The sequence below is a fragment of the Brachypodium distachyon genome, chromosome 1 (genome assembly GCF_000005505.3).
Source record: "Brachypodium distachyon strain Bd21 chromosome 1, Brachypodium_distachyon_v3.0, whole genome shotgun sequence".
Lineage (NCBI taxonomy): Eukaryota > Viridiplantae > Streptophyta > Magnoliopsida > Poales > Poaceae > Brachypodium > Brachypodium distachyon.
In genome coordinates, this window is record NC_016131.3 from 48,131,280 (window position 1) to 48,154,344 (window position 23,065).

Sequence of the window (23,065 nt, forward strand, 5' to 3'; positions counted from 1 at the left end):
GGGCTAAGATCTAGAGTACTGCTCCTTTCGTTCCATAATTCTTGTCGAAATATTACATGTATCTAGACGCGTCTAGGAATAGATACATCATTTTTTTCAAATTTAAAACAAGAATTATGGAACGGAGGTAGTATCATTTTTCTTGATCTCACTGCAGGATCACATAGAACCATTAAGTATGCTAAATTATCCCTAAAAAGGTGTACCAAATTGTCAACTTAGCCAAGTATAAAAGTACAAACAGTACTTCGTTAGGTGTTGGTATAGACACCGCCAAAAAGATTAGTTTTCACTGAACCTTCCGTTCTTCTGCTAGCCCAAAGGGAATTGACTTCGTATTTATAGCATGTCCCAAACATTCTTGTATATAAAGCATGGCCTTATTACAATCAAAGACAACAAATCTAGTCCTACTTGTTAGCTGTTCTCTCGCGTCAATTCCTCGACAAAAACAAGACTACTCAGAGCTTCCTGTTCCTGGGGATAACAAAAAGGAGGATAAGTGGACAACCCCTATTTGCTACGAAGTTTTGCTTCCAGAAAATGTTCTAGTGCACAGACGATCCATTTTCTCCATCCACAGCTATGTAATCTTGCTACTGTGGCATTGTTGAGGGTGTTTCACTTTTCTTGATGCCATATGCAATGTAGTTTATACTAATATCATCAGACAGGGACCACCCTCCAGTCAATGGATTATAGACAAACCCTGCCATTTCTTGTACCTGGAGATAACATGTCAAGCTATCAGTTATATAACTCCAACAAAATCGTAATGTGGTAGTCATTAGTAGCTTACGGAGATTGAGGCTCTTTGCAGTGCTAGGGCTAGCTCCTCAGGGGTGACTAGTTTGGACCACTCATGTGTGCCCTTAGGAAGCTGTAGAATTACGAAAAAATAATTTAGAATACAAATGTCATATGGATTCGTATTCAACAGAGCATATGTTTAAACAGCTTGTTGATAATTGTGCAGCTGAAGTGATTGCATATGACTATTTCTTTGGAGGATCTAAATAATTACTAAATTCTAGGATTACATCCCAGTGAACACAGCTAACTAGCTATACAGATCAACATGCCCCTACGCACTTGTTTATCTGTCATTTCGCGACCTGGAATTTTCCTACCAGTGGATATGGAAAGTCATATGTAGGGAGGATAGGAAAGCCATATGTGGGAGGACACACGTTCCAATTTCTACCTGGTGAATTGTGCGACCCATTTTCTTTAAGTGGGTTAATTGGATCTATGTCACTCTCTATTCCACCGGTTGGAAATATGCCATTACAAAAACTTGAGTTGGAGAAATGCCACTCTAACTTTCTTATACCTCTAACTATGCCATTCTGTCCACTTAAGACCGATTACTGCTCATAAAATACATGCATTTCAGCGTGTACAGCAGTATTTACCATAATACCCCTATTTACAACGTTCAGCAGTACGTTCGAGTCTTCCAGGCGCCATAAAGATTCAAAACATTCAAATTTAGCCCAAAATTCAAACTTCTCAGAAAAATCTATAAAAATTTAAACATTCAAGTTAGGGTCAGGATAGAGGAGCGCGTGGGGGATAATAAAAGGAAGATGAATAGAACTGTTTGACTTGGGATGAAAAAAAAACTGTTCGTATAGAGCTATGTATATACGTATTTAGACAGTATACGTGATGGTATTTGACAAAATGGCATGAATAGAGGTATAAAAAAGTTAGAGTGGCATTTCTCCAAGTCAAGTTTTTGTAATGGCATATCTCCAACCGGTGGAAATTATAATGGCATAGATCCAATTAACCCTTTCTTTAACTGCACCGGAGTAGCAGATGAATTCAAAACCTATATTGTTTTGGCTCCAGGCTTCTCATGAACATTAGCTATTGGAAAAGCGCTACCAACTTACACTATCAGGAGTCAAGATTTCACTGAGCTAGCCACCTCGAAATGGCATATTTCTCCAACACGATAGACTAGCAACAAATTGAATCAATCTTTCGTAGGAAACGAAATCAAAACATGCAAGATGGACAATTAGACTAACCCATCTAAGAATATACTCAGCAGCAACAATAGCAGTCGCATATGCTCTCATTGACCGATTGATTGTAGAAATCACAGTGGCACCATTAGGAACTGTCAAAGCCGATAAAGATTTGCAGAACTCCAGAGGATTAGCAACGTGCTCAATCACCTGCAAATATATGAAGATAAATACATCCAGTACACTACTTCAAGTTCAAAAGGATGTAGGTACAAGACTGGGAAAAAAAATGTGGCGACAGGCAGGTACATTGGATTTAATCATCCTATTCATTCACAAAGAATTTATACAGTGTGCTATCATATTGTGTTATAGATATTGTATATATTGTCTAGGTATCTCTCACCGATGACTCCTTGTTGAAAACATGACTTGACTCTATAGGGGTTGAGAAGAGAACAATGATGAGGAAGACTACCCTGGGAGGTAGAACATACTAATTAACTCCTCGTAGCTTGATTGAATGGATGGTGCAGCTGGCACGTTGTCGTCGCACGGGGCTCCGACACCGGGGGCGTGCGGTCACGCCCCCTTTTTAGGTTCGGCAGGGGCGTCGGGGATCGCTCCAGCGATCGCCGGCGTGGCCGATGGCCTAGTAACCTGCAAAGTAATGTACCCCAGATGCATGCAAGCTAAGAACACATGCACACACGTTTTTACCCAGGTTCGGGCCACCCGGAGGTGTAAAACCCTACGTCCTGCCTGTCTGAACTGGTATTGACTGTAGATCAAGTGTTTACACGTTGCCGGGGGGAGGGTCCCCGGGCGCTCTCTCTCTTTGGCTAAGTGCCCTTTTCTGCTTTAGGCTACTGCTAATGGCTAAGTGTGAGTTTGTCTACCCGTCCGATTGTGGAACCGCGGAATCACCGAACCGTGTGATCGATGGCTCGTAGAAAAATGTGGAACCCTTTGACCGTCGGCGGGGGTCCTCCTTTTATACTGAAGGGGATACCACAGGTGCCGCGGTGCATGCACTACAAGTGTCGATGAGGGGGACACGCCACTCCCCCTCGGTGAGCTGGTGGCATGCATGGACGCCACCTCTGCTGCTAGGGGTCTAAAACCCTAAAGGTAGGACTAGATAGCCACTGTTCACCTGATTTGGACGGGTAACGCCCCTCCTGTCGGCTCATTTAATGCGCCGTGCGCCTCACTCCTCGCCCTGGTGAGATTGCTCATCCGACGCCCGCCACGCGTCCGTGTGGAGCTATTGCTCTGTCCGCTGGGCCCCACCCTTGTGGCGGGAGCCTGCGCACGGGAACTCCTCCTCCCGGCAGGTCGCTCCCCGGGAAGCGCCCAGGCCACACACCCGGGAACCCCCCTCCCGGGAAGCGGCTTCCCGAGAGGTGTCCAGGCGGGAATATCCCCTGAAGCCCCGCTAGCCCTTCCGGGCTGGTAGCTTGCCGGGCTGCTCGCGGCTGCAGCCCGGGACGAAATCCTCCCAGGAACTCGGAGACGGGGCCCACGCGTCGTGCAACGGTGGTACTCCGGGTGCCACTGGTGCGACACACTTCTTTTTGTATAGATATGGGTTACCCCTAACAACCAGAATATAATCCTAAATATCCTAACTAATGAGATTGTATCCCCTTATAATGTCAGCTGCCCCTCTAACACACGGCTCTAACAGAAGCTATGCGAACTGTAAATACTAAGTACTGAATAATCCATTCTGTAATATCATTCAAAAGTCAAAACAGAAGGTCAAAAGATTACCAAATGACCTCTCAGGATAGTGTATCAAATGATAAATAAGCTATGGTGACACTTTATTCTTGATCAAACATCTTGTTTGAAGGACAGGACAGATGTAAGACGGGATGAAAAATGTCCATACCTCAAGAGAAATTACAGCATCAAATTGATTGCTCTCTTTTACCAAGTCCTCTGCATATGAACAATAATTCAAATAAGTTTTGATATGTTCAGCTAGCAGGGATAAGTTACTTGTATATCTAATTTTTATTCTATCTTGTCTAAATATGGAAATTGCTGGTCTTCCTTTACAGTCCAGTTAACTAACTCTATAGAATTATTGAGATATTTTATGCAACAAACCATGGAGAACATATGCACTACCAAATTTACAAGAGAAGATAAAGACCATACATATACATATTACATAGTAGAGCAAGACAGCAAATATTTTAAGCACATAGTGGAGCAACATAACCAAACTGTCACTCAAAATATGCTCTGCAAGTGATTACCAGCTGTTGTGCAGCAATACTCAATGGAAGCAGTTGTTGGATCAGACGCCTGCAATAAGAACCAAAAAACGTTGGCTAGAACACAACAAATATATCATGGCTCTGGCTCTGGCAATTGATGCACTTTTAGTTTAGGGGCATTTACTGTCTAAATGGGCAAAGGGCTACAGGAGTACAGGGTGAGGAAAGAACATGGATGTCATCAGCCCTCAAAAGCTTAATAATGTATACATAGAGATCATGTTATACAACTTGCATCATCAGGCAAAGTATGAAAAATCATGTATACATATTTCATTGATGTTGGCAGATTATGGCAGGTGTGCGAGCACACAAAATATTGGTAGAGGCACCTCAAAGTTTTTAAAAATTATGAAAAAATTGTGGATGTACTTCATGGCTTTCATGCTATAACATGTGAGCATGTAAAATTTTAAAAATAAAAATATGACCATCTATGGCCTGCACAAAAAAAACAGTACTTAAATGCTTCTACAAGCTCACATGTTATAGGATGATGTACATCCACAAACAAACATAAATTTTCCAAACTTTGAAGGGCTATACGGATATCGTCTGCGCCCAAACACATGTTTTTTTTAACAAACTGTAGGGGAACCCCGACAGTACAAATGGGAACTCAAATTCATGACCATGAGGACGTGAACTCCGGTAATGGGATTGACACAGCACTGATACTTGTCTGGCCTGTTCAATACCGATACGCAATATGTATAAGTGAAGTATCAGTATCAGAAGATATAACAATAAAAATAAACCATAATAAATTTCAATACATTTCCAATACTTGTTTGATGCATATTGGATACTGCCCTGACCAGCAAGAGCCCAATAAGGCTTATCTAACCCTGTCTCCAGATTCTCCATACGGATACTGCCCTGACCAGCAGGGGCTTGAAGTTTGAAGTTCTCACTGCTTACATTAATATGGGTAAGATAAGAGTCTCCTCATCCTTTACTTCTCTACAAGTGAATCTTTGTATCACCGATTGGCTCTTACTGAACAGTAAACTTGCCCCCTTGTGTAGTAGTGTAGTATGGAAGATGGAAGAAAGAGGTTCAACCTGAAGTGATCTACCCAGCAACCTCAAGGCTCCACTGTATTATTATTTTATTATTAATAAAAATAGTGAAACATATCCACGTATCGGTATTTTTGAAAAATCTTATATTCATGTATCCATATCACCCTGATACCAATACGCATAGATGTGTCGGTGTTCAAATACAACCATTTCCCCAACCAAGTGAGCTAAGCTCACTTCCCGTATGCATGTTCACACGTGACTTTCCCTAAATCATACATAAAGTAAGTCTCAGGAAAATAAATATGGCTAATCTATCATCTCTGTACCAAATGACATGAAATTGAGATATACATACAGCATGAATTTGTGCAATCTTTATATTCTTGTCGACAGCATCAATTCCAGTAACTGCAGCTCCCATCCGAGCAAGAGGCTGTCATGCAACACCAAGAATCCAAGAAATCAATTCATATTTTATTCGTGAATTTAATCACACATCAAAAAGAAGATGCATGTTAAAGTCCAATTGCATTGTAAAACCAAAAAATGGTTTGATAGTTAAGAACACAGTTAAGAGCTGCATAATTTAAGATGTTAGTTATAGGCTATAGAGACTAGTAAGAAAAATGCTGGAAGATGGTTATAGATGTGAACAAAATATAAATCTAGAAAGTTCGGTGTGGTTATGCTGTACTTCACTGTAACACCAGGTATTAAAAAAATGGCATGCAAGAAGCTAATTAGACATATCCATTATCCATTTCTAAAACAGTCACCCAAGCCTACATAACTCTCCCTTTTACACCGATGAAAGACCCTCACAATACATTTAGTATGTTAAACATCAGATGGTCATAATTCTTATAAATGATTGGCTGACAAAGCATTGATACCTCTGAGAGAATACCTCCTCCACATCCAACATCAATAACTTTAAGACCTTCAAGTGGCTTAGCTGAGTATGGATCCCTCCTGGAAGAATTAACTTTAGAAAAAATAGAGCAAATATGGATGCCTTCTTAGGACACAATTAGGCAAAACATAGCAAAAGGCAACGATATTCATGATGAGGACTGAGCAATTGGGAAGTTGTCGCAATATGGAATAAGGCATGGTACAAGTAGCAGTGCAATAGATGCCCTCTATTTGGAAAATGAAAAGAAAAGAAAAAACACTGCAGTAATGCTCCATTGAAAATAAAATACGTTTGAATAACTAGAGACAATGATTGATTGAATAAGTTAAATATACCTGAAATGTCTGCAGAGTGTGGATCGGATAAAAGATAGTCGTGTTGGATTCATCAGATGCAATGGTTTGAATGGACCCTGAGAATCCCACCTATTTATTCCAGAAACAGTGTTATTATCAGTGAGCAATCATATGCAAAGAAAAAAACTTGACATGCCCTTTGTTTTGAGCACCTTAAACATACAAACTGCCACGAAATGTTGCACTGCCGGCCAATATTTATACTCCCTCCGTCCCATATTAAGTGACTTTCTATTACATGTATCTAGATGTTTTTTAGTTATAGATACATTCATATTTGGACAAATTTGAGTCACTTAATATGGAACGGAGGGAGTACATAAAACAGGGCCCCAAAGCCCAGATTTGGTTTGGCAACCAAGGCACAACTAAATAGGCATTCTCCATGAACAGTAATCCATACACTGTCATACTTTTTGCACACTTCCCTGAACATATCTAGAGGTACGTTGATATCCACAGAAACGTATGCCAATTCACTGGTGGACATCGCCGAACTACACTAGTCATTGCAGCTTATTTTTAACCAACTCTTGGTTGCATCAGAACCGGTAACCAGTTCTGCAGTCCTGTGCCAACATCCCCTGGAATGTTCATCACGGTGGCATGTGCCACGAAGGAGACCCGCTTCCGGAGAAGAGAGAGCGCCGCTTTTGAATCCAAAAAATGAGCCCAACAAATTTGCTAAATCAACAAGTCATCTCTATTCCAATAACTTTATCCAAGCATTCGGCAAAAAGCAGGGTAGTTCATCGTCCCAAAAGGCAAGGTCAGGCCAGGGAGTCAGGGTCTCAGGGAAGGATCTCACCAAGTCTCAGCGATGGCGGCGAACTTGGCCACCTCGGCGGAGTTCAGTGAAGAGGCGGCGGATCCTCTCCCGTGCGGCGGAGGTCCTTGAGGAGGAGACGGGGGAGGCGGCGGGAGCGAGGAGGGCGAGGAGGACCCGGCGGCGGAGGCGGAGGCGCAACCGCGCCATTGGGGAGTCAGGGCGTGGGGAGACGAGAGGGTAGGGTTCGCGACACGAGCGCCGCGGGGAGGGATGGCGGAGGAGGCGAGGGCTCGGCGGAGCGACGAGGGAAGGCGGCGGAGCATCGTTTGCTCCGGTCAGGGCTCGCGGGTGGAGTCGGGGGGAGACACGGTGGTGCTCTCTCGAACTTGCCTTTGTCGCGTTGCTTTGAGGAATTTTTTGGCTGAACAGGACGATGTTGACCGTAAGATTCACAATCGACGGTTCAGATTGCAAATGAATTAACAATACAAGTTATTAAGTTTGAACTTAAACTATGCAAGTTTCTAGCATATCTTTGATTCAAATAATTACACTTGTTTCGACTAAAAGGCTAAAAGGTTGAAAAGTATGAGTCTGTGATCCGAGATCCACCACACATTGATGAGTAAAAATCATGAAACTTGCCTACTGTGCTTTCACAGCAGCAAAAGATAAGAATCAAATATCTTCTACCGCCTCTGAGAACATGAAACTTTTAGCCACATTCAGTTCATTGTTAACTTACATTTTTTTGGTTCAAGTTTATGTCTTCGTAAGTCGTTACCATCTTACCCATTTAAATTTGTGCAGCACAACCCACACTGGTACTCAAAGTGACTGAATGGTGATGGGTCACAAACTTGTCCAAAAAGAGCTATTGTTGATCGCTGCCCCAAGGAGAGGAAACCGTTGGACCTCCTAGATGCAATAAGTCCGAACTATCATTACCATCTTACTACCTCCATTCCGGTTTGAGGGCTCCCCACACATTTCTAGATTGAAGATTATCCTTTTTGATTTTATGGTGTGTAATGGGAAAAGAGACGATGATTACACCATGAGAAGTAATAAATGTGGATATTGTGAAAATGTAGCAAGAATCAACAAGCAATAGGATGGTGTAGATTACCATGATGGGCATATCAAACCCGATAGCAAACCCGTCTAATATGTATATGATTGTTCATGCAATTGGTTTCACATATCTTCTCACAAATACAACTGCTTATTGCTTATCACAAATATAAAGGTGTAAAGGAAGTACATATTATACTTGCTCACATATACGTCTATATTTTTTTCTTTCTAAAACGTCTATATGTTCAACATAGAGATCAGTTTTTTCCCTAGAGGAGCCAAACTGAGAAGATCTACGAACACACCATATGGAATTTAAAACCACACGAGCATGGATCGATTGATGCACTCGATCCATTAAAGCCTAGATGGGAACAGGCTTGACAAATAAGCTCCCAATGGTCTCTCGAAGGTGTTCACCGAACGTGTATCCATCTTTCATGTCGTCGTAGAATACCGGCCAGCTGAGAGTAAAGTTGATGACCCTCTTCACTGCTTGTGGCATCCTAGGACGCTTAAAGCGAGCTTGGTTCGTAGCTTTCCGTTCATCTTCTATTAGAGAATTGATCCTTGCAATTGCGACCTCACCCGTGACACCATGCTCTTTGATGTAACACTCCACAGAGCTTGCCACATCCCCCCTATTCTTCCCGTGCTGTACCCCAACAGATCAATTAGATAAGTACAGTTATATGATGCATGTATATATGCTAGCTCAATATGCTATTTGAAGGTTATGATTAGGGCCTAAATGGAGCAAAATTGTATGTACTTACTTGAAATGCAGCAATGTCATTCGTGAAACGGCCAATCTTTGCGCTTGCAATGATAACTTCAGGTATACCAAGTGCCCACTCCTCAAGATGGCAACGGGGCCCCGAAACCCGTATCCTCGCGGGTTTTTACCCCATTAGGAGATGGGTTTGGGACAAATCTAATACCCGTGGGTTTGTTCATGGGTCAAAAGTGAAACCCGGCAGGTTTCATGGGTTCAAACCCGGTCCCGCACTCTCCGAACCCGATAACCGATGGGTTTCACGAAAAATATGATATAGCTCATATACATGGCCCAGTTCATCTTATCGTAGAGAAAACCTTAGGTATATAACATGTTTCTAACCCTAATTCACTCTCCAAATCCCTAACCACCATTCTACCAACATTCCGAGTCGCCCACTCCCTCCGCGCTTACTCGCTCTCGCTCAGTCGCTTCCTCCATGGTGCGCCACGCCCACACTCTTTGTGCCGCGTTGTCATTATACTATTTTGTACTGTTAAAACGGGATGTTTTTGTGTCGTTATGATGCTGTTTTTCCTGGATTTGTTGTGTATTCTCACGGGTTTGGGTTCCCCAACGGGGTTGAAAAACCCGACGGGGACAGGAAAAAACTGAAACCCATTAGCGGGGACGGGTTTGGGGACGGGGCTGCGATCAGGGTCACGGCGACGGGTTTGGGCGGGCACTACCCGACGGGTTTTGTACCCGTTGCCATCCTGACCCACTCCACTGCTCCCTCCTTCATAATGATCACAGGTAGCATTGGCATGGCCGAGGACACGGTGAATAGAGTCACTTGATCTTCGAAGCTTGGCTTGTGATTCTGGTGTGACCATTCGGCTTCCTGGAGATATTAAGTGGAGAGTAAAATACACCGCTCATCCATAAACTCGATAAAAATGAACATTTTATTCCACGAACTCAAAAAACGCACACTTAAACTCCTAAACTGGGACTACCGTGTCACTTTAGTCCAAAAACAGTTCGGCGAGACTTAAACACGTCACGTGACCGCCACGTCGGCTTCGGCGACCCCTTCACCGGCGTCCTCCTGTCAAAATTGAGCGTTGTGGATTTGATAGCAACTTTAGGCGAGGCGGCGGCGGCAACGGCGTGGTTCTCAGGGCCCTATGATCCCTGTCTGGGCGCGGCTGCCTTGCCCCTCGCGGGCGGGTCGGGCATGGTGATTTTGCAAAAAAAAATCATAAAAAAATCTAATAGCAGCCCGCGGTCCTAGCCGAAGCCGACGTGGCGGCCATGTGGCGTGTTTAAGCCTCGCTGAACAGTTTTTAGACTAAAGTGACACAGTAGTCCCAGTTTAAAGATTTAAGTGTGCGTTTTCCGAGTTCGTGGACTAAAGTGTCCATTTTTATCGAGTTCATGGACTAGTGGTGTATTTTACTCATAAGTGGACTGGTTTTGGAACTGCATCCATGCACATATAAAGGTAGTTCGCACAGAATTAGCGACATGGAATATGGTTTTGGAACTCAAGTATAAGTACTGAAATTAATACCGCTTTCTTGGCGTAGGCAATCTTGTAGTTGTCAACTGCTAGTTCACCCTGAAACTCAGCAATATTGCTCAGCAATTCGCTATAGAAACTTTTTAAGTACTCCGGCAGAAGAAAAACGGCGCTCTCGTCCCATCTACAAACAATTAGATTACATGCATGAAAAATCATTTGTTATTTCTTTGACCATGTTTATGCTTTGCCACATTGTAAACAAACAAATTTAATGTAAAATAAAACTAATCCCAACCTTTGAATGGCTGCATTTAGCTGTCGGCGTTCCTGAATGGTGGCATGGACGTCATATGTGTCATCCATGAAGGTAAACAGTGCAATTATCTTGCCAAAGATCATCCGTGCGCGTGCAAAGCAAGGCTCATAAAACACCGAGTATGACCAAAAGCAGGCCTCAACAATTCAATCACGGGAATAGCTTAACTTCACAGATCCGTAAAGATCTTTCCACCACCTAAAATTGTGTCAAGTGTATATATTACCACCGTCCAACAAAAGATGTCTCAAGTTTGTCAAAATTTGAATGTATCTAGACATGACTTAGTGTATAAATGCATTTAAATTTGGTCAAAGTTGAGACATCTTTTGTTGGACGGAAGAAGAAGTATGATATATTAGTGCAAAAGGTATCATTATGAGTTGGATTTAAACTTAGGGTCGTTAAATTATCATAATACTGCAATTAGTGTTGGTCGGATATATCATAGCTTCAAACGTACTTAGAAATAGCATTGAGTTCCTTCAAGTGGACATGTTGCAGAAGGTTAAAATCCAGCTTTGCGAGCTCCAGTAGACTTGGGTTATGCCCTTCCTCTTCTCCGTACTCTGACATGTAATGCACCGCCTCTTGCCTCTTGTAGGTCCTTGTTAGTGGTAAGTAAAGTGCTCGTTCGACTTGCTCAGCCAAAGGAGACTCGAGGCCCGCCCTCATGGATTCAAGATGTTGCCTCGCAAAAGAGATGGCTTTTTCGAGTTGTGGTTCACCACTGATGAAAAAGTAAGCTGCGTTGTACAAACTTAACAACCCCCGTGGTTCTTCATTAGTTATGCTCTTTGTAAAACTGCCATCTTCACCCATGAGTCCGTAGAATACTTCTGCAATAACAAAATGTTAGTTTGTGACTATGGTGAGGAAATTGCATGGCGGGTCCTTAAACTTAGCAGGTATATTCAGTTTCATCCATTAACTTGCAAACTTGAAAAACGAGACCTTAAACTTGGCACACCGATTCATTTTAGTCCAAATCGACGAATTCGGGCTAAATTCGGCCATGCTGGCGGCTGATATGGACATGGTTGGCTCGGGCGGGTTCTTTTCGCGAATTTTTGGACGATGAAATCGTCCATTTAACCCTTTGGAAGAGTTCGGTCTTGAACCCGTGGTCTAGCCCTCGCTTGGAGGAGGTGACAACTACGATATTTTCACAAAATACCCTTCCTCATCCTCTGACTATCCTCCCTGTGGCCACGATATGCTCTCATCATCCTCTAGGGCCAAGACATGATAGAGTCGCCTCCCTCGCTGGTGAACCCACTTCGGCCCTACATCGGCGATGTTCTCGCGATCGGTGGCGGCCAAGGGAACGGGGGAGGTGATGGGGCAGTGGTGTTGACTGCTATACGACGAAGCAGCTGGCGGCGCTTCTGAACCATCGGTTCAAGACTTTGAAGGATTTGGCTTTGTGGACCGGGTACGAGACCTAACTCTTCATGGGGTTAAACGGAATATTCCATCGCCTGAAAATTTGCAAAAAGGACCCCTTATGCCAGCCATGTCTACGTTAGTTGCCAGCTTAGCCGAATTAATCATGAATTCGTTGATTTGGACTAAAATGAACCAATTTGCCAAGTTTAAGGTATCGTTTTCAAAGTTTGCAAGTTAATGGATGAAACTGAACATCACTGCCAAGTTTGAGGATCTGGCATGCAATTTCCTCGACTATGGTTAAAACCTTTTATCATTATATGTGCTTATTAGTAATCCACCGGGGTACCCTGATGACTAATTTGCATTATATATGTAAGCTTGTTTTCTACATATCCATCTATTCACATAAATATATATTTCTCTAATTAATATTACCTCTATTTTTTTAAGTTTGAGCAAATTTACAAAAAAAATATACTAACATCTACAATATAAAATAAGTGCTAAAGAAAATCAAAACTAATTTAAAGTTATAAATGTTGGTAAATTACATAAACTTGATCAAATTTTAAGAAATAAAACCCGGAATAGTACATCTTATATTTCAGAACGGAAAGAGCAGATAGAAAATACCTGGAGATACCCAAAGCGCGTGCTCCCTGAGCAATCGAAACCGAAGAGCAACATCATGGAGGCTAGAGCTAATGAATTCGCTTCCATGGATGTGACTTAATGCAGCGTCGATTTCTTCATCAAATAGGTGATCTATTCATAGACGTTGGATTGCATCCACCAGATTCATCCTTCCCACCGTGCTGCTGCAAGTCTTGAAGAAGATGCTATCGGCCCTCAACTTCATCCATTCCTCTGACCTCTGCATGCCTCTGCATGCATGTATATAAGCGTTAGTGAGGATTAATTAACCTATATATAGAGATCACCTGTGTACACATTTGATATTGTGTCATGTACCAAAATTGGTCATTATATATATAGTTCTTCATAATAATGTTTATTTGAATTATTGAATATTACTATGTTTTTCTATAAATTTGATTAACTTTATTTATTTTTGACCTAGGACAAAGATAAATGTTATACTCCCTGTGTACACATTTGATATTGTGTCATGTACCAAAATTGGTCATTATATATATAGTTCTTCATAATAATGTTTATTTGAATTATGGAATATTACTATATTTTTCTATAAATTTGATTAACTTTATTTATTTTTGACCTAGGACAAAGATAAAATCTTATACTCCCTCCGTTCCATAAAATAAGGCATCCATGCTTTTCGAGGTCCAATTTTGACCATCAATTAGACTAACAAAATGTGAATTATGTATTATAAAAATTATACCGTCGGAAACTTCTTTCAGATATGAATCTTATAATTTTTATAACACATAATTCACATTTTGTTGGTCTAATTGGTGGTCAAAGAAAAATCTTGAAAACACGTGTGCCTTGATATTATGGAACGGAGAGAGTATTTTAGAACGAGGGAGTAGCTAGAAACAACCGATCCATCGAAATTGAGTTTACGATGAGGGTGACATGCATGAAGCATTGCGGGACGATTTTTTTTGTAATTTTGCACTACTATGTACATTAAAAACGACGGTCAAATAACATATTTAATTTAGACATCGTGTCTCATTGTTTATCCAAATTAAGGAGCACAATAGAATAGAAATTAAAAGGTACGGAGTACGTAGTATATGCATGCCTGTAGTGGTTGCGGCTCGTAATGGACGAAGAAGTTGTCCCACACCGAGGGCTCGAAGCCGGCGGGCACCTTCCCGACAGTGGCACCAGCGACGGCGGACGCCATGCAGAATTGCAGATTATATGCAGATTATGCCTGTAGGTGTGTGTACGTTGTGTGTTTGTAGCTTCCAAATTTGGTAAGTATATAATGGCAACCAGGTACCTTTTATATAGGCGATTCAGCTATTACTAGATTGCAGCAAAGCTCGTTGCAATTTCAGAGCCAATTCGTACTTGCCAACCACTAGCAGCCTCCTGACTAAGGCTTCACTCAGTTGTACACTGCACAGAGAGACTTGTGATGTCGATGTACGTCTGCTAAATCCAAAGAGCCTAAATCGATCGTCTTCCTCGATCCAACTTGTGGAGACCCGCGTGCAAGTTATTTGCAAGCGTCCAGTTAGCCAAAACAACAAGCTATACTAACTTCATAACTTGCTCTAATGCAAATTAATCTCCATTAGGAGCCTCTCCTTTTTCAACCCGGGACCTCTCCTGTTTCAATTACGAAAGATAACGGAAATACACTGTTCAGCACAACAAACGAGCAGAAGTTGAGAATGAGGGAAACTCGCTGACTACCAGGCTCCTTCCTCCGTTGCAAAGTTCAGAAACAGCAGGCGAAACAATTCGCAAAAAAGTATCAAGACAGAGCATTCTTCCGTCCAGCATTAATTTGATCGGGCATCCGATAGCTAGGCGAGCATGATCCTCCAGTGAGCCAGATGAAACAGCCACCGGTCCCTCTCCCATTAGCAGCCTCCTGATTAAGATTTACAGAGTTTTACATTACCACACGATCAGGCCTGCTGCAGCCACAGTTTGACATTTACACTCAAGTGCTCAACAGACTGTGAAACGGCACCGTTTTTGACTTTTTTTCCAACGCCGCCACTGAAATAACAGCGACACTGCGCCTAGCTAGGAGTTTTGTTCATCACTTGTGAACGCAGACCACGGTTGAAATCCGGCCGTCAGTTGTTGCAAAAGTAATGTAAACGTATACCACCGCTTAGCAGCCGGCAGGCCAGCGACCTGCACGCGTAGTCGACCAAAATTTGATTCTTTAGTGATTCTCTTTTCTATCGTCCATTTTCACGTACTGTGTTTATTTTTATCGCTCGTGTTTTAGCGTTGTCTTTTCCCCTACAAATGGGCCACTTTTTCCCTGGTCATAAATTGTTTGGCCATTTCTCTTGCAATAAATAACCCAACGATAGATGTGTTTCGTCAAAAAAAGAAAAAGGAAAATTAAAAGCGCTGCAACGCAGGAATTCTTCTCTTGCGTGTATCTAATCTAGATGTCATTTTGACCAAGTTTGCGTGCTGTACTTAAGCCACGTCGGGAAGATATGCCTATGCCTAAAAGGCTTGCTGAAGTATTACGTACTTGCCCCTGTTTTTTTTATAAAAACAAAAAGCAAAATTCAAAGCAAAGCCCAAAGACTGCTCAAAACAACTACTCCCTCCGTTTTGCACTAAAACCACGACAAGTATTTAGGAACGGAGTGAGTACATCCATTTTGGTCCATACAATGCTATATCAACGGCTTGTTGACACTACTACAGAAAAGTTTATCAGTAACGGTCGAAAAATAACATCAGTAATGGTCGGGGCCGCCTTTACTAACTTCGTGTTACTGATGATAACCATCATCAGTAACGGTCAAACAGTGGCGGGCACTGCAGGGACCGACACTGATATCGTTTTTTACATTAAAAAAAAAGGCAGGCCACACGGCCCGCGAGTTCATCGGTTCACCAAATCACAAATCAAAACAAAATATGTATATAAGCGTATTTTGGACACCACAACAATCAGTAAATCCAGCAGTAGAGATGCATACAGATCCTATATACAAATTTATACCCAAACAAATCACCGAATTAAATCTGCTCACCACGCTTGCCAAAATTGCTTCCCGAGAGCCGGCCACAGAGAAATCTGAGAGAGAGAGAGCTTTATCAAAAACCGAAAGAGGAAGAGAGAGGGAGAGGAGCAAGAGAGATAAAGAGTACTTACCAAGATCAACGGAGGCAGATCCGGCGGCAGGTGTGCTCAGGGGCGGCGGATCCAGCGCCGCGCGGGGTCTTGGACGCGGATCCGGTGGTGGAGGTGCTCGGGGACGGTGGATCCAGCGGCGGGGAGGCCGATGGGGGCCGGATCTGCGCGTGGTCGGGTGGTCGGCGGCGTCATGGACCATCTTCGGAGGAGTGGCGTCGTCGGAGGAGGTCGGTCAGCGGGGAGCACCAGGCCGGCGCACGGAAGCCGATGGGGAGCAGCAGGGCGCGGCCGGCGGAGAGAGAGGAGAGGAGGGAGAGAAGGGGGGCGGGGCTGGGGGGTGAGAAGGAGTCGGCGCCCTCCTGCGCGGCGGCGGCGGCTGGGACCGGAAGTGCGGTGGAGAACGAGGCTGTAGGTGGCTGCAGTGGGAGAAGAGAGGGTGGGAGAGAAAGAGGATGAAGCAGAAGAAGGAGAGATCGATGGGCAGGTGGGATCGTGGAAGGGATTCGTCGGTGGATAAAGAGAAGATCCACCGGTTCGGAAGACGCCACCTCATCGATCCACGCCTCCACACTTCCACCAATCAGAGCCTAGGACACGAATAGTGTTTTCATGGCATCAGTGACGGGCAAGAATAGAAGACCGACACTAGTGTCCGACACATATATTATTTCCATCTTATTGTTATCTTTTACTCAATTTGGTTCTTGTCTTGTACAATTTACATCACTCATTATGAATTTTAAAGAAGGGCTAATAAAAACCAAACTTAAATAGTGTGTGAAAATTGGATAAGTGAAATTTGGAACCATATTATCATGAAATGTGGCATAGAAATGGACAAAACTTTGGTCATTTGTTTTAAAACCTAAAATTCAACTATGGGAAATATCAAGATTGTACTACATATGTCATTTTTAAAATATTACCATATGATATTATTACACTATGTTAAGAAAGAAAAAATAAGACTTTAGCAAAAAAATCACATTTTTCTGATTTTTTATGAATTAGTTATGATTTTTTTAATCTTCAAAGGTCTTCGGGGGTCATCTGTGGCGGGCATAGATGTAAAGCCCGCCACTGAAGTGTGTTTTTGTAATTTTTCATATTTGGCCATGAGTGGCGGGCTTTCCGTGCCCGTTACTAATGAGGGTTCATCAGTAACGGGCGTGGTACGCCCGCCACTGATGATGAATTATGAGTGACGGGTGTTGTGCGCCCGTCACGGGCGTGGTGCGCCCACCACTGATGAGGGATCATCAGTGGCGGGTGCGAAAGACCCGTCACTGATGACTCGTCAGATATGCACTGTTTTGTAGTAGTGTGAAAAGTGACCGGGAATTTAATAAAATTCCAGAAAACTGAGTAGTACCACTTCCCCGTTTCATAATTCTTGTCGAAATATTACATGTATCGTTTATGCGTTTTTTAGGAAAAGATACATCCATTTTTTGCCAAATTTGAGTTTGCTCATTTTGCAACTTGATGGACTAAACTGCTCCCACCTCTCAAGTTGTTTGGTTCCCACCTCTCAAGTTGTTTGGTGAGTGTTGCAATTACCTCTTTCTGTTTCTAGCACATGTACGGACGACGACGAATTTTCGTCAAACACACATACGACACTACGTGGCAGATCTGAGCTAGGCGCCTAGGCCTTGAGCACGGGCAACCAAGAACACTCCGGGGCAGTCGTGGAGCACGCCCCAATACGACGAAGGCCGGGTTGTAGAAATTTCGAAATGTTCTTAATGGGCCGGCCCACGCAGGACTCCCGGAGTCCCGGACGCTGCGGGAGAAGCTAGCGGGCGTGGGGTATCCCAAGGGTTCGCGAGGTAAACAAACTCCAGTAACAATATACGAGGGCAATCCGTAGAGAAATCTGGCCACAATTAATTAAATCTGGCCGGGGTTTACAATGGACGAGCAACAACGGCCCGAGGTAAAACTGGTCGGAGCTGCCCTCCGATCTCGTTGATCTCATCGCGCAGAGGTCCCGCGACGCCGTCACCGGCCTCGCCGCGTTCCGCTCCGTGTGACGGACATGGCGCGCCGCGGCAGCACCAGCGCCGCGGCTCCTGCTAATCCCCCCGCGGCGTTCCCAGGAGGCGCTGCTCGTCTTCCCCTTGTCGCGCGGCTGGTGCCTCGTCCTGGACGCCCGCGACGCCTCCTGCCACCTCTCGCACCTGGCCACGGGCGCCACGGCCGCGCTGCCCAAGCTCACCGCCGTCTGCCGCGCCGACCGCCGCGGCGGCATCATCACGCACGACCAAGGAAGATACTACCTTCACTACACCGACAAGGAAAGCGGGCGAGGCAGCCGCAGCAGCCACCTCTGGGGTCCAGGCGAGAAGATCAGGATAGGCTGCCCCGGCTTCTGGGTCTGGGGCTTCAGCACCTACCTGGCTTTCACAGAGTACATGCGCTTCGCCGTCCATGTCCCGCCCGCCGGCGCAGATCAGGGGGGCATGCTGATCATGATGTACCACGCGCTGCTGGGCCCGACAGGCATGGTCTTCTGCCGGCCCGGAGACGCGGCCTGGACCAAGGTGGAAAAGCCCAGGCCGGAGGTGGGCGCCTTCGGCTTCATAGACTTCGCCTACCATGCCGGCAAGGTGTTCGTCCTGGAGTCCGACGGCATCCTGACGGTGTTCGACGCCACGACGCTTGACGTCCTCTGCTTGGTCCAGCCCCCGCCACCGGCGGCTCTGGCTCTTCTACCGACATTCCTCTTCGAGTTGGAATATCAGGTCCATCTCGTTGCGTTGCCAAGCAAGCTGGTCTTGGTCAGGGTCACGGTTAAGTGGTCTCGCCCGGTGGCCTTCGACCTCTTCGAGCTAGCTGCAGGAGGACAATGCTGGCGCAAGGTAGCCGATGCTGGCGACTACGAACTGTTCCTGGATGGATACCACGCCAGCTTTCGGGAGAACGCCCACGGCATCAGCGGGACTCGGATCTACTATGTCTATTGCTATCACTTGGTTTCTAGCACCGCCGCCTGCTTCTACAGCATGGCCGGAACTCCCATCTACTATGCCCATGACCAGCGCTGGGTTTTGAACAACGCCGCCTACTGCTACAGCATGCAGGATAACAAGTTGGAGTGCGTATACACATGGCCGCCACCGCTGGATCAGGTTAATAACTACTCCTACAGAACACCGGTGGATAATTATGTGATCTCAACTAAGCCTAGTTGGTTCGTTCCATAGATCATATCCTACCTAGCTATTTTCATTTCATTTTAATTTGCTTATCTTATATATCCCCGTCCACAAATAAGTGACGTGGATTTGTGATGGAGGGAGTATATATATACTTATACAAGCCATTTTTACTGAGTATTTTTCTTAAACACATTATCATATCATAATCTATTCACGACTACTCCTACTTAGGTTGTGTTTGTTAATTTGGGTTGCAACTTCATAACTGCAGATTTTAGAATCAGTTGTGGGTGTCATCTGCAGTTAGAAAGGTTGGAACTGTCTGATGCATGTTTGTTTGTACAGCTGGTCTGGCTGCAGCTGCAATTGGAATGTATTGAAATGACTTCAATGACCATGTAGTTCCGTAAATTTGGTGTTAGTGGTGATTGTACTATTTTACATGTAAATTAGTTGTTTAAGAGTTTTTTTTTGCTGCAGATGATCATTTTTTCATTCCATCAGAGAGTGTAATGCATGACAATAATTGGATACATCATATAATAGATACAAATAACAAATAATGTGTTCTTTTGCGGTGAAGCTAGTAATCATTGGAATTATATACTCATTTAAATAAATTTTGATGTGGTTGTTATCTCTGAAAATATCCAGCAATCTCCTGGAGCAGAACATAACAAAAGCGAGTTGAATCCGAATTGATAACGCGTCCCGTGTTGCTCCCAACGGGCGGCAGCGGGGCGAAACCCTAGCCGCCGCCGCTAGCGCCTCCTCTCCATCTCCCCCTCGCCGCCGCCGCTGCTGGCCTCCTCTGCCGCAGTGGCGGCCGGGCCCGCAGCCCGAAGGGTCGTGGGTGTTCTCCGTGGTGGCGGCGCTCTCGGGCGGATGGGTATGCGGAGGCCTCGGCGGCTTGGCGGCGGCGGCCCTGCTGGCGCGTTCTTAGTAGGCAGAGGCGGTGGCGGGATCTGGCGCTGCGGGCATGGTGGCGAGGTGCAGCGCGGCGGGGTTTGCCGCAGGAGGCGCTGGTGGCCAGGTGCGGTGGCCGGATCTACCGCGAGGTGCTTCGGGCCGGGCTCGCGGTGATTTTGGGTCCGGCGGTGGCCGGACTGGAGTCTGTTGCACAAGCCCGGATCTTACGAGGAAGGTGGTGGGGCTTCGCTCGATGCTCGTCCTGACGGTGGCCTGCTGTGCCACGGGCGGCCGGCCGGGCCAGTCTTGTTTGGCGGATGGCAAGGTTTTTCGAGGTGGCGTTTTTGGCTGCTAATCTGGTGCAGTCAGTGTGTCCCCCTGCCCTCGTGTGAGGCTTTGACGTGCGGGCTTCTGGCCGGCGTGGCTACGGCGGTGGATGCCGGGATGGTGGTCCGGGAAATAGGCTGCGATGGGTCTTGGCATCTGGCGTCTTGGGCGCGGGTTTTGTTTAGACATGCTGTGGCAGAGGAAGTCGAGGCGGCGATCTCGGAAGGGTGTGAAGGAGGTTTTCTATGCTGGGCGTAGTTGGGTTTGGACGCCGGGGTGGCGGCCCCGAGAATCTTCGGTCCTCAGACGGTCAGATCGGATGAGAAAATGCTGGGCTCTTGAGGTGTGCCACACTTCCACCTTTGTCGGGGCGGTCCAATTCTGCTCCTCTCTTATTGGAATTGGTTTCTCACCCCGCCGGAGGGTGGCGGTGTGTGCAGTGCGGTGGTGGTGCTCTAGCAAAGCTTCATTGTGCTCTTCTTCGGAGCCTGTCGAGGCCCTTCAGCCCCTTTCCAGCGGGTCATGCCGGATCTTGCTTGGTGGGGAATGTGACGTGGTTCTCGTCACGGCGGGGATCTTCTTCAGCTGCTTCCATCGGAGTGTTGGCGTGTAGGTGGTGCGTGTGTCTTGTCGTTCCGGTCGTTCTGATGATTGTTTAGGGCTTCGTTCCCTTTGTATCTGGTTTTCGTCCGGTTTTCCTTAATTAATTGGGCAACTCTATTTCTTCTATAATGCAATGCAGGAGCTCCCTACCCCTCTTGAGGTGTCTAAAAAAAAGAACATAACAAAAGCCAAGGGAGAAGAAGGCTCCTTCCTCGGTGTAGATCGACGGCCCAATAAAAAACTGAGAAAAAGGCAACGGAGCATAACGAACACAACCAATAAAAAACAATAGAACAACCTAGATCCCTGGCCACATCATCAACATCTATTATCTTCAATCCGAGATGTAGATCGACTGCCATTTCTTGGGGTTGCCAGCTTCTACAACAGTAGAGCGGTGGCGAGCACGCTGGTACAGGGGAGAGAGGAAACCATGGCAGGCAACCACGAGGGGAATCCGCGGCTGCTGAGAGGTGGCTACCACGCGTGCCCAGTGGAGATCCAAGCAGCTCGAGCTGGACCAGCAGGAGGCGGGGCAGATCTGTGGAAGCAGCTCTTGCGAGCCCAAACAAATAGACCCTTAGTAGGATCTCTTGCTCATGCATACATGCAACTTATCATGAAGCCATTACGATTAAGTATTTCCTACACATGCAACTATAACACAACATTCTACTTAACTAGGTGATTCCCCGCGCGTTTCCACGGAAAATTCTATTTGATTTTTTGCATTTGATGTTACGAACAAATGATAATAAAATGATCAAATGTAAAAGAAATATGAATATTGTAGAACCAAACGATTTTATCATACAAAACACATTTCAGCAAAATAATAGGAGCATTTTTATGTACATGAACACTAATTATTTCGTAAAAAAAGAAAGAGATGTAGGAACCTGAATATTTGCAATTCCTAGAAAAATATTGGTACTTGATGAAAATTTTAGGTGAAAAGTCTTGGGTGCTAAAAAAATGAATCATAGAAGATTTTTCCACCAAAATGAATTGCTTGTGGGTTGTATGATGTGGACGGTGAGATGGATGGTGATGTAGACACCTTGCATGTGTAGTTTGCAAATATTAAATGCACCTTAGTGGGGAATTGGATGGTGAGAAGGATGGTGATGTGGACACCTTGCATGTTGAGCTTCCAAACATTAAATGAGTTTCAGTGGGGACCAATTTTATAGATATTATAGATTAGTGCGATCTCATCACTACTAATCAAGGCATCACATGTCAATTACATAAGATAGACCAATCAATTAATTTTGATATAAATTATTATATAGTTTTTGCTATTTAGTTGGACAATAAGATTTTTGTTTGTTGTTTGTGTTTTGTCTCAAATTTGTCCAAATATGAATGTATCTATTTCTAAAATACGTCTAGATACATGTAATATTTCGACAAAAATTATGGGACGGGAGGAGTACCATTCTTTGATATTGCTTTAACTTTGGTTGTCCTATTATTTTCAATGCTAACTGCTGACTCAAACCCAACAACCTAAAGCTTTGCACGTTTAGCTCAACACCTGTGTTACGCGTTTGTTTAATAAAATGAACCCGCTACACAACGTGGCAATTAGGACATGATAATTGTGACCAACAACATGACAACTATTAGTGCATGACATAGCAATTAGGAGCAAACAACATGGAATTGTGATAAAAACACGTTCCGGGCAATCAACAGTAAACAACATCGAACATTTCAATGTGTTAAGAAATATAAGTTATACACAAGTGCATGGCACATCCACGTTCATGTTGCTTCACAACCATTTCATTGAATACATTGCTTGGCACTGCACTACGTCAAACCACGAGCTCATCCTCAGCTACTGAGGCAGCGGCGCGCCCTGCCCGTGAGCAGGGCTTGCTGCCACCGCCGCGGTACCCGTCG

The 23,065-nt window shown here is 44.7% G+C and overlaps 1 protein-coding gene and 1 pseudogene across 1 annotated transcript; both read right to left on the bottom strand.

Moving 5' to 3' along the window:
* Positions 1-266: 266 nt before the first annotated feature.
* Positions 267-7,731, bottom strand: LOC100838272 (ubiquinone biosynthesis O-methyltransferase, mitochondrial). Its single transcript, XM_003564276.4, has 9 exons — positions 7,379-7,731; positions 6,550-6,639; positions 6,192-6,270; positions 5,654-5,731; positions 4,250-4,298; positions 3,877-3,926; positions 2,040-2,189; positions 800-880; positions 267-725 (listed from the first exon to the last, which is right to left on the bottom strand). Exons 1-9 carry the CDS (start codon positions 7,660-7,662, stop codon positions 597-599), a joined length of 990 nt encoding a protein of 329 aa, XP_003564324.1. The 5' UTR covers positions 7,663-7,731; the 3' UTR covers positions 267-596.
* Positions 7,732-8,007: 276 nt separating this feature from the next.
* Positions 8,008-16,632, bottom strand: LOC100839162 (annotated as a pseudogene).
* Positions 16,633-23,065: the final 6,433 nt, after the last annotated feature.

Coding starts and splice junctions, on each gene's coding strand:
- LOC100838272 (XM_003564276.4), bottom strand. CDS start 7,662: ATGCTCCGCCGCCTTCCCTCGTCGCTCCGCCGAGCCCTCGCCTCCTCC. Junction 6,640..7,378: donor GCCGCCATCGCTGAGACTTG/GTGAGATCCTTC, acceptor TGGAATAAATAG/GTGGGATTCTCAGGGTCCAT. Junction 3,927..4,249: donor GTATTGCTGCACAACAGCTG/GTAATCACTTGC, acceptor GTTCATATGCAG/AGGACTTGGTAAAAGAGAGC.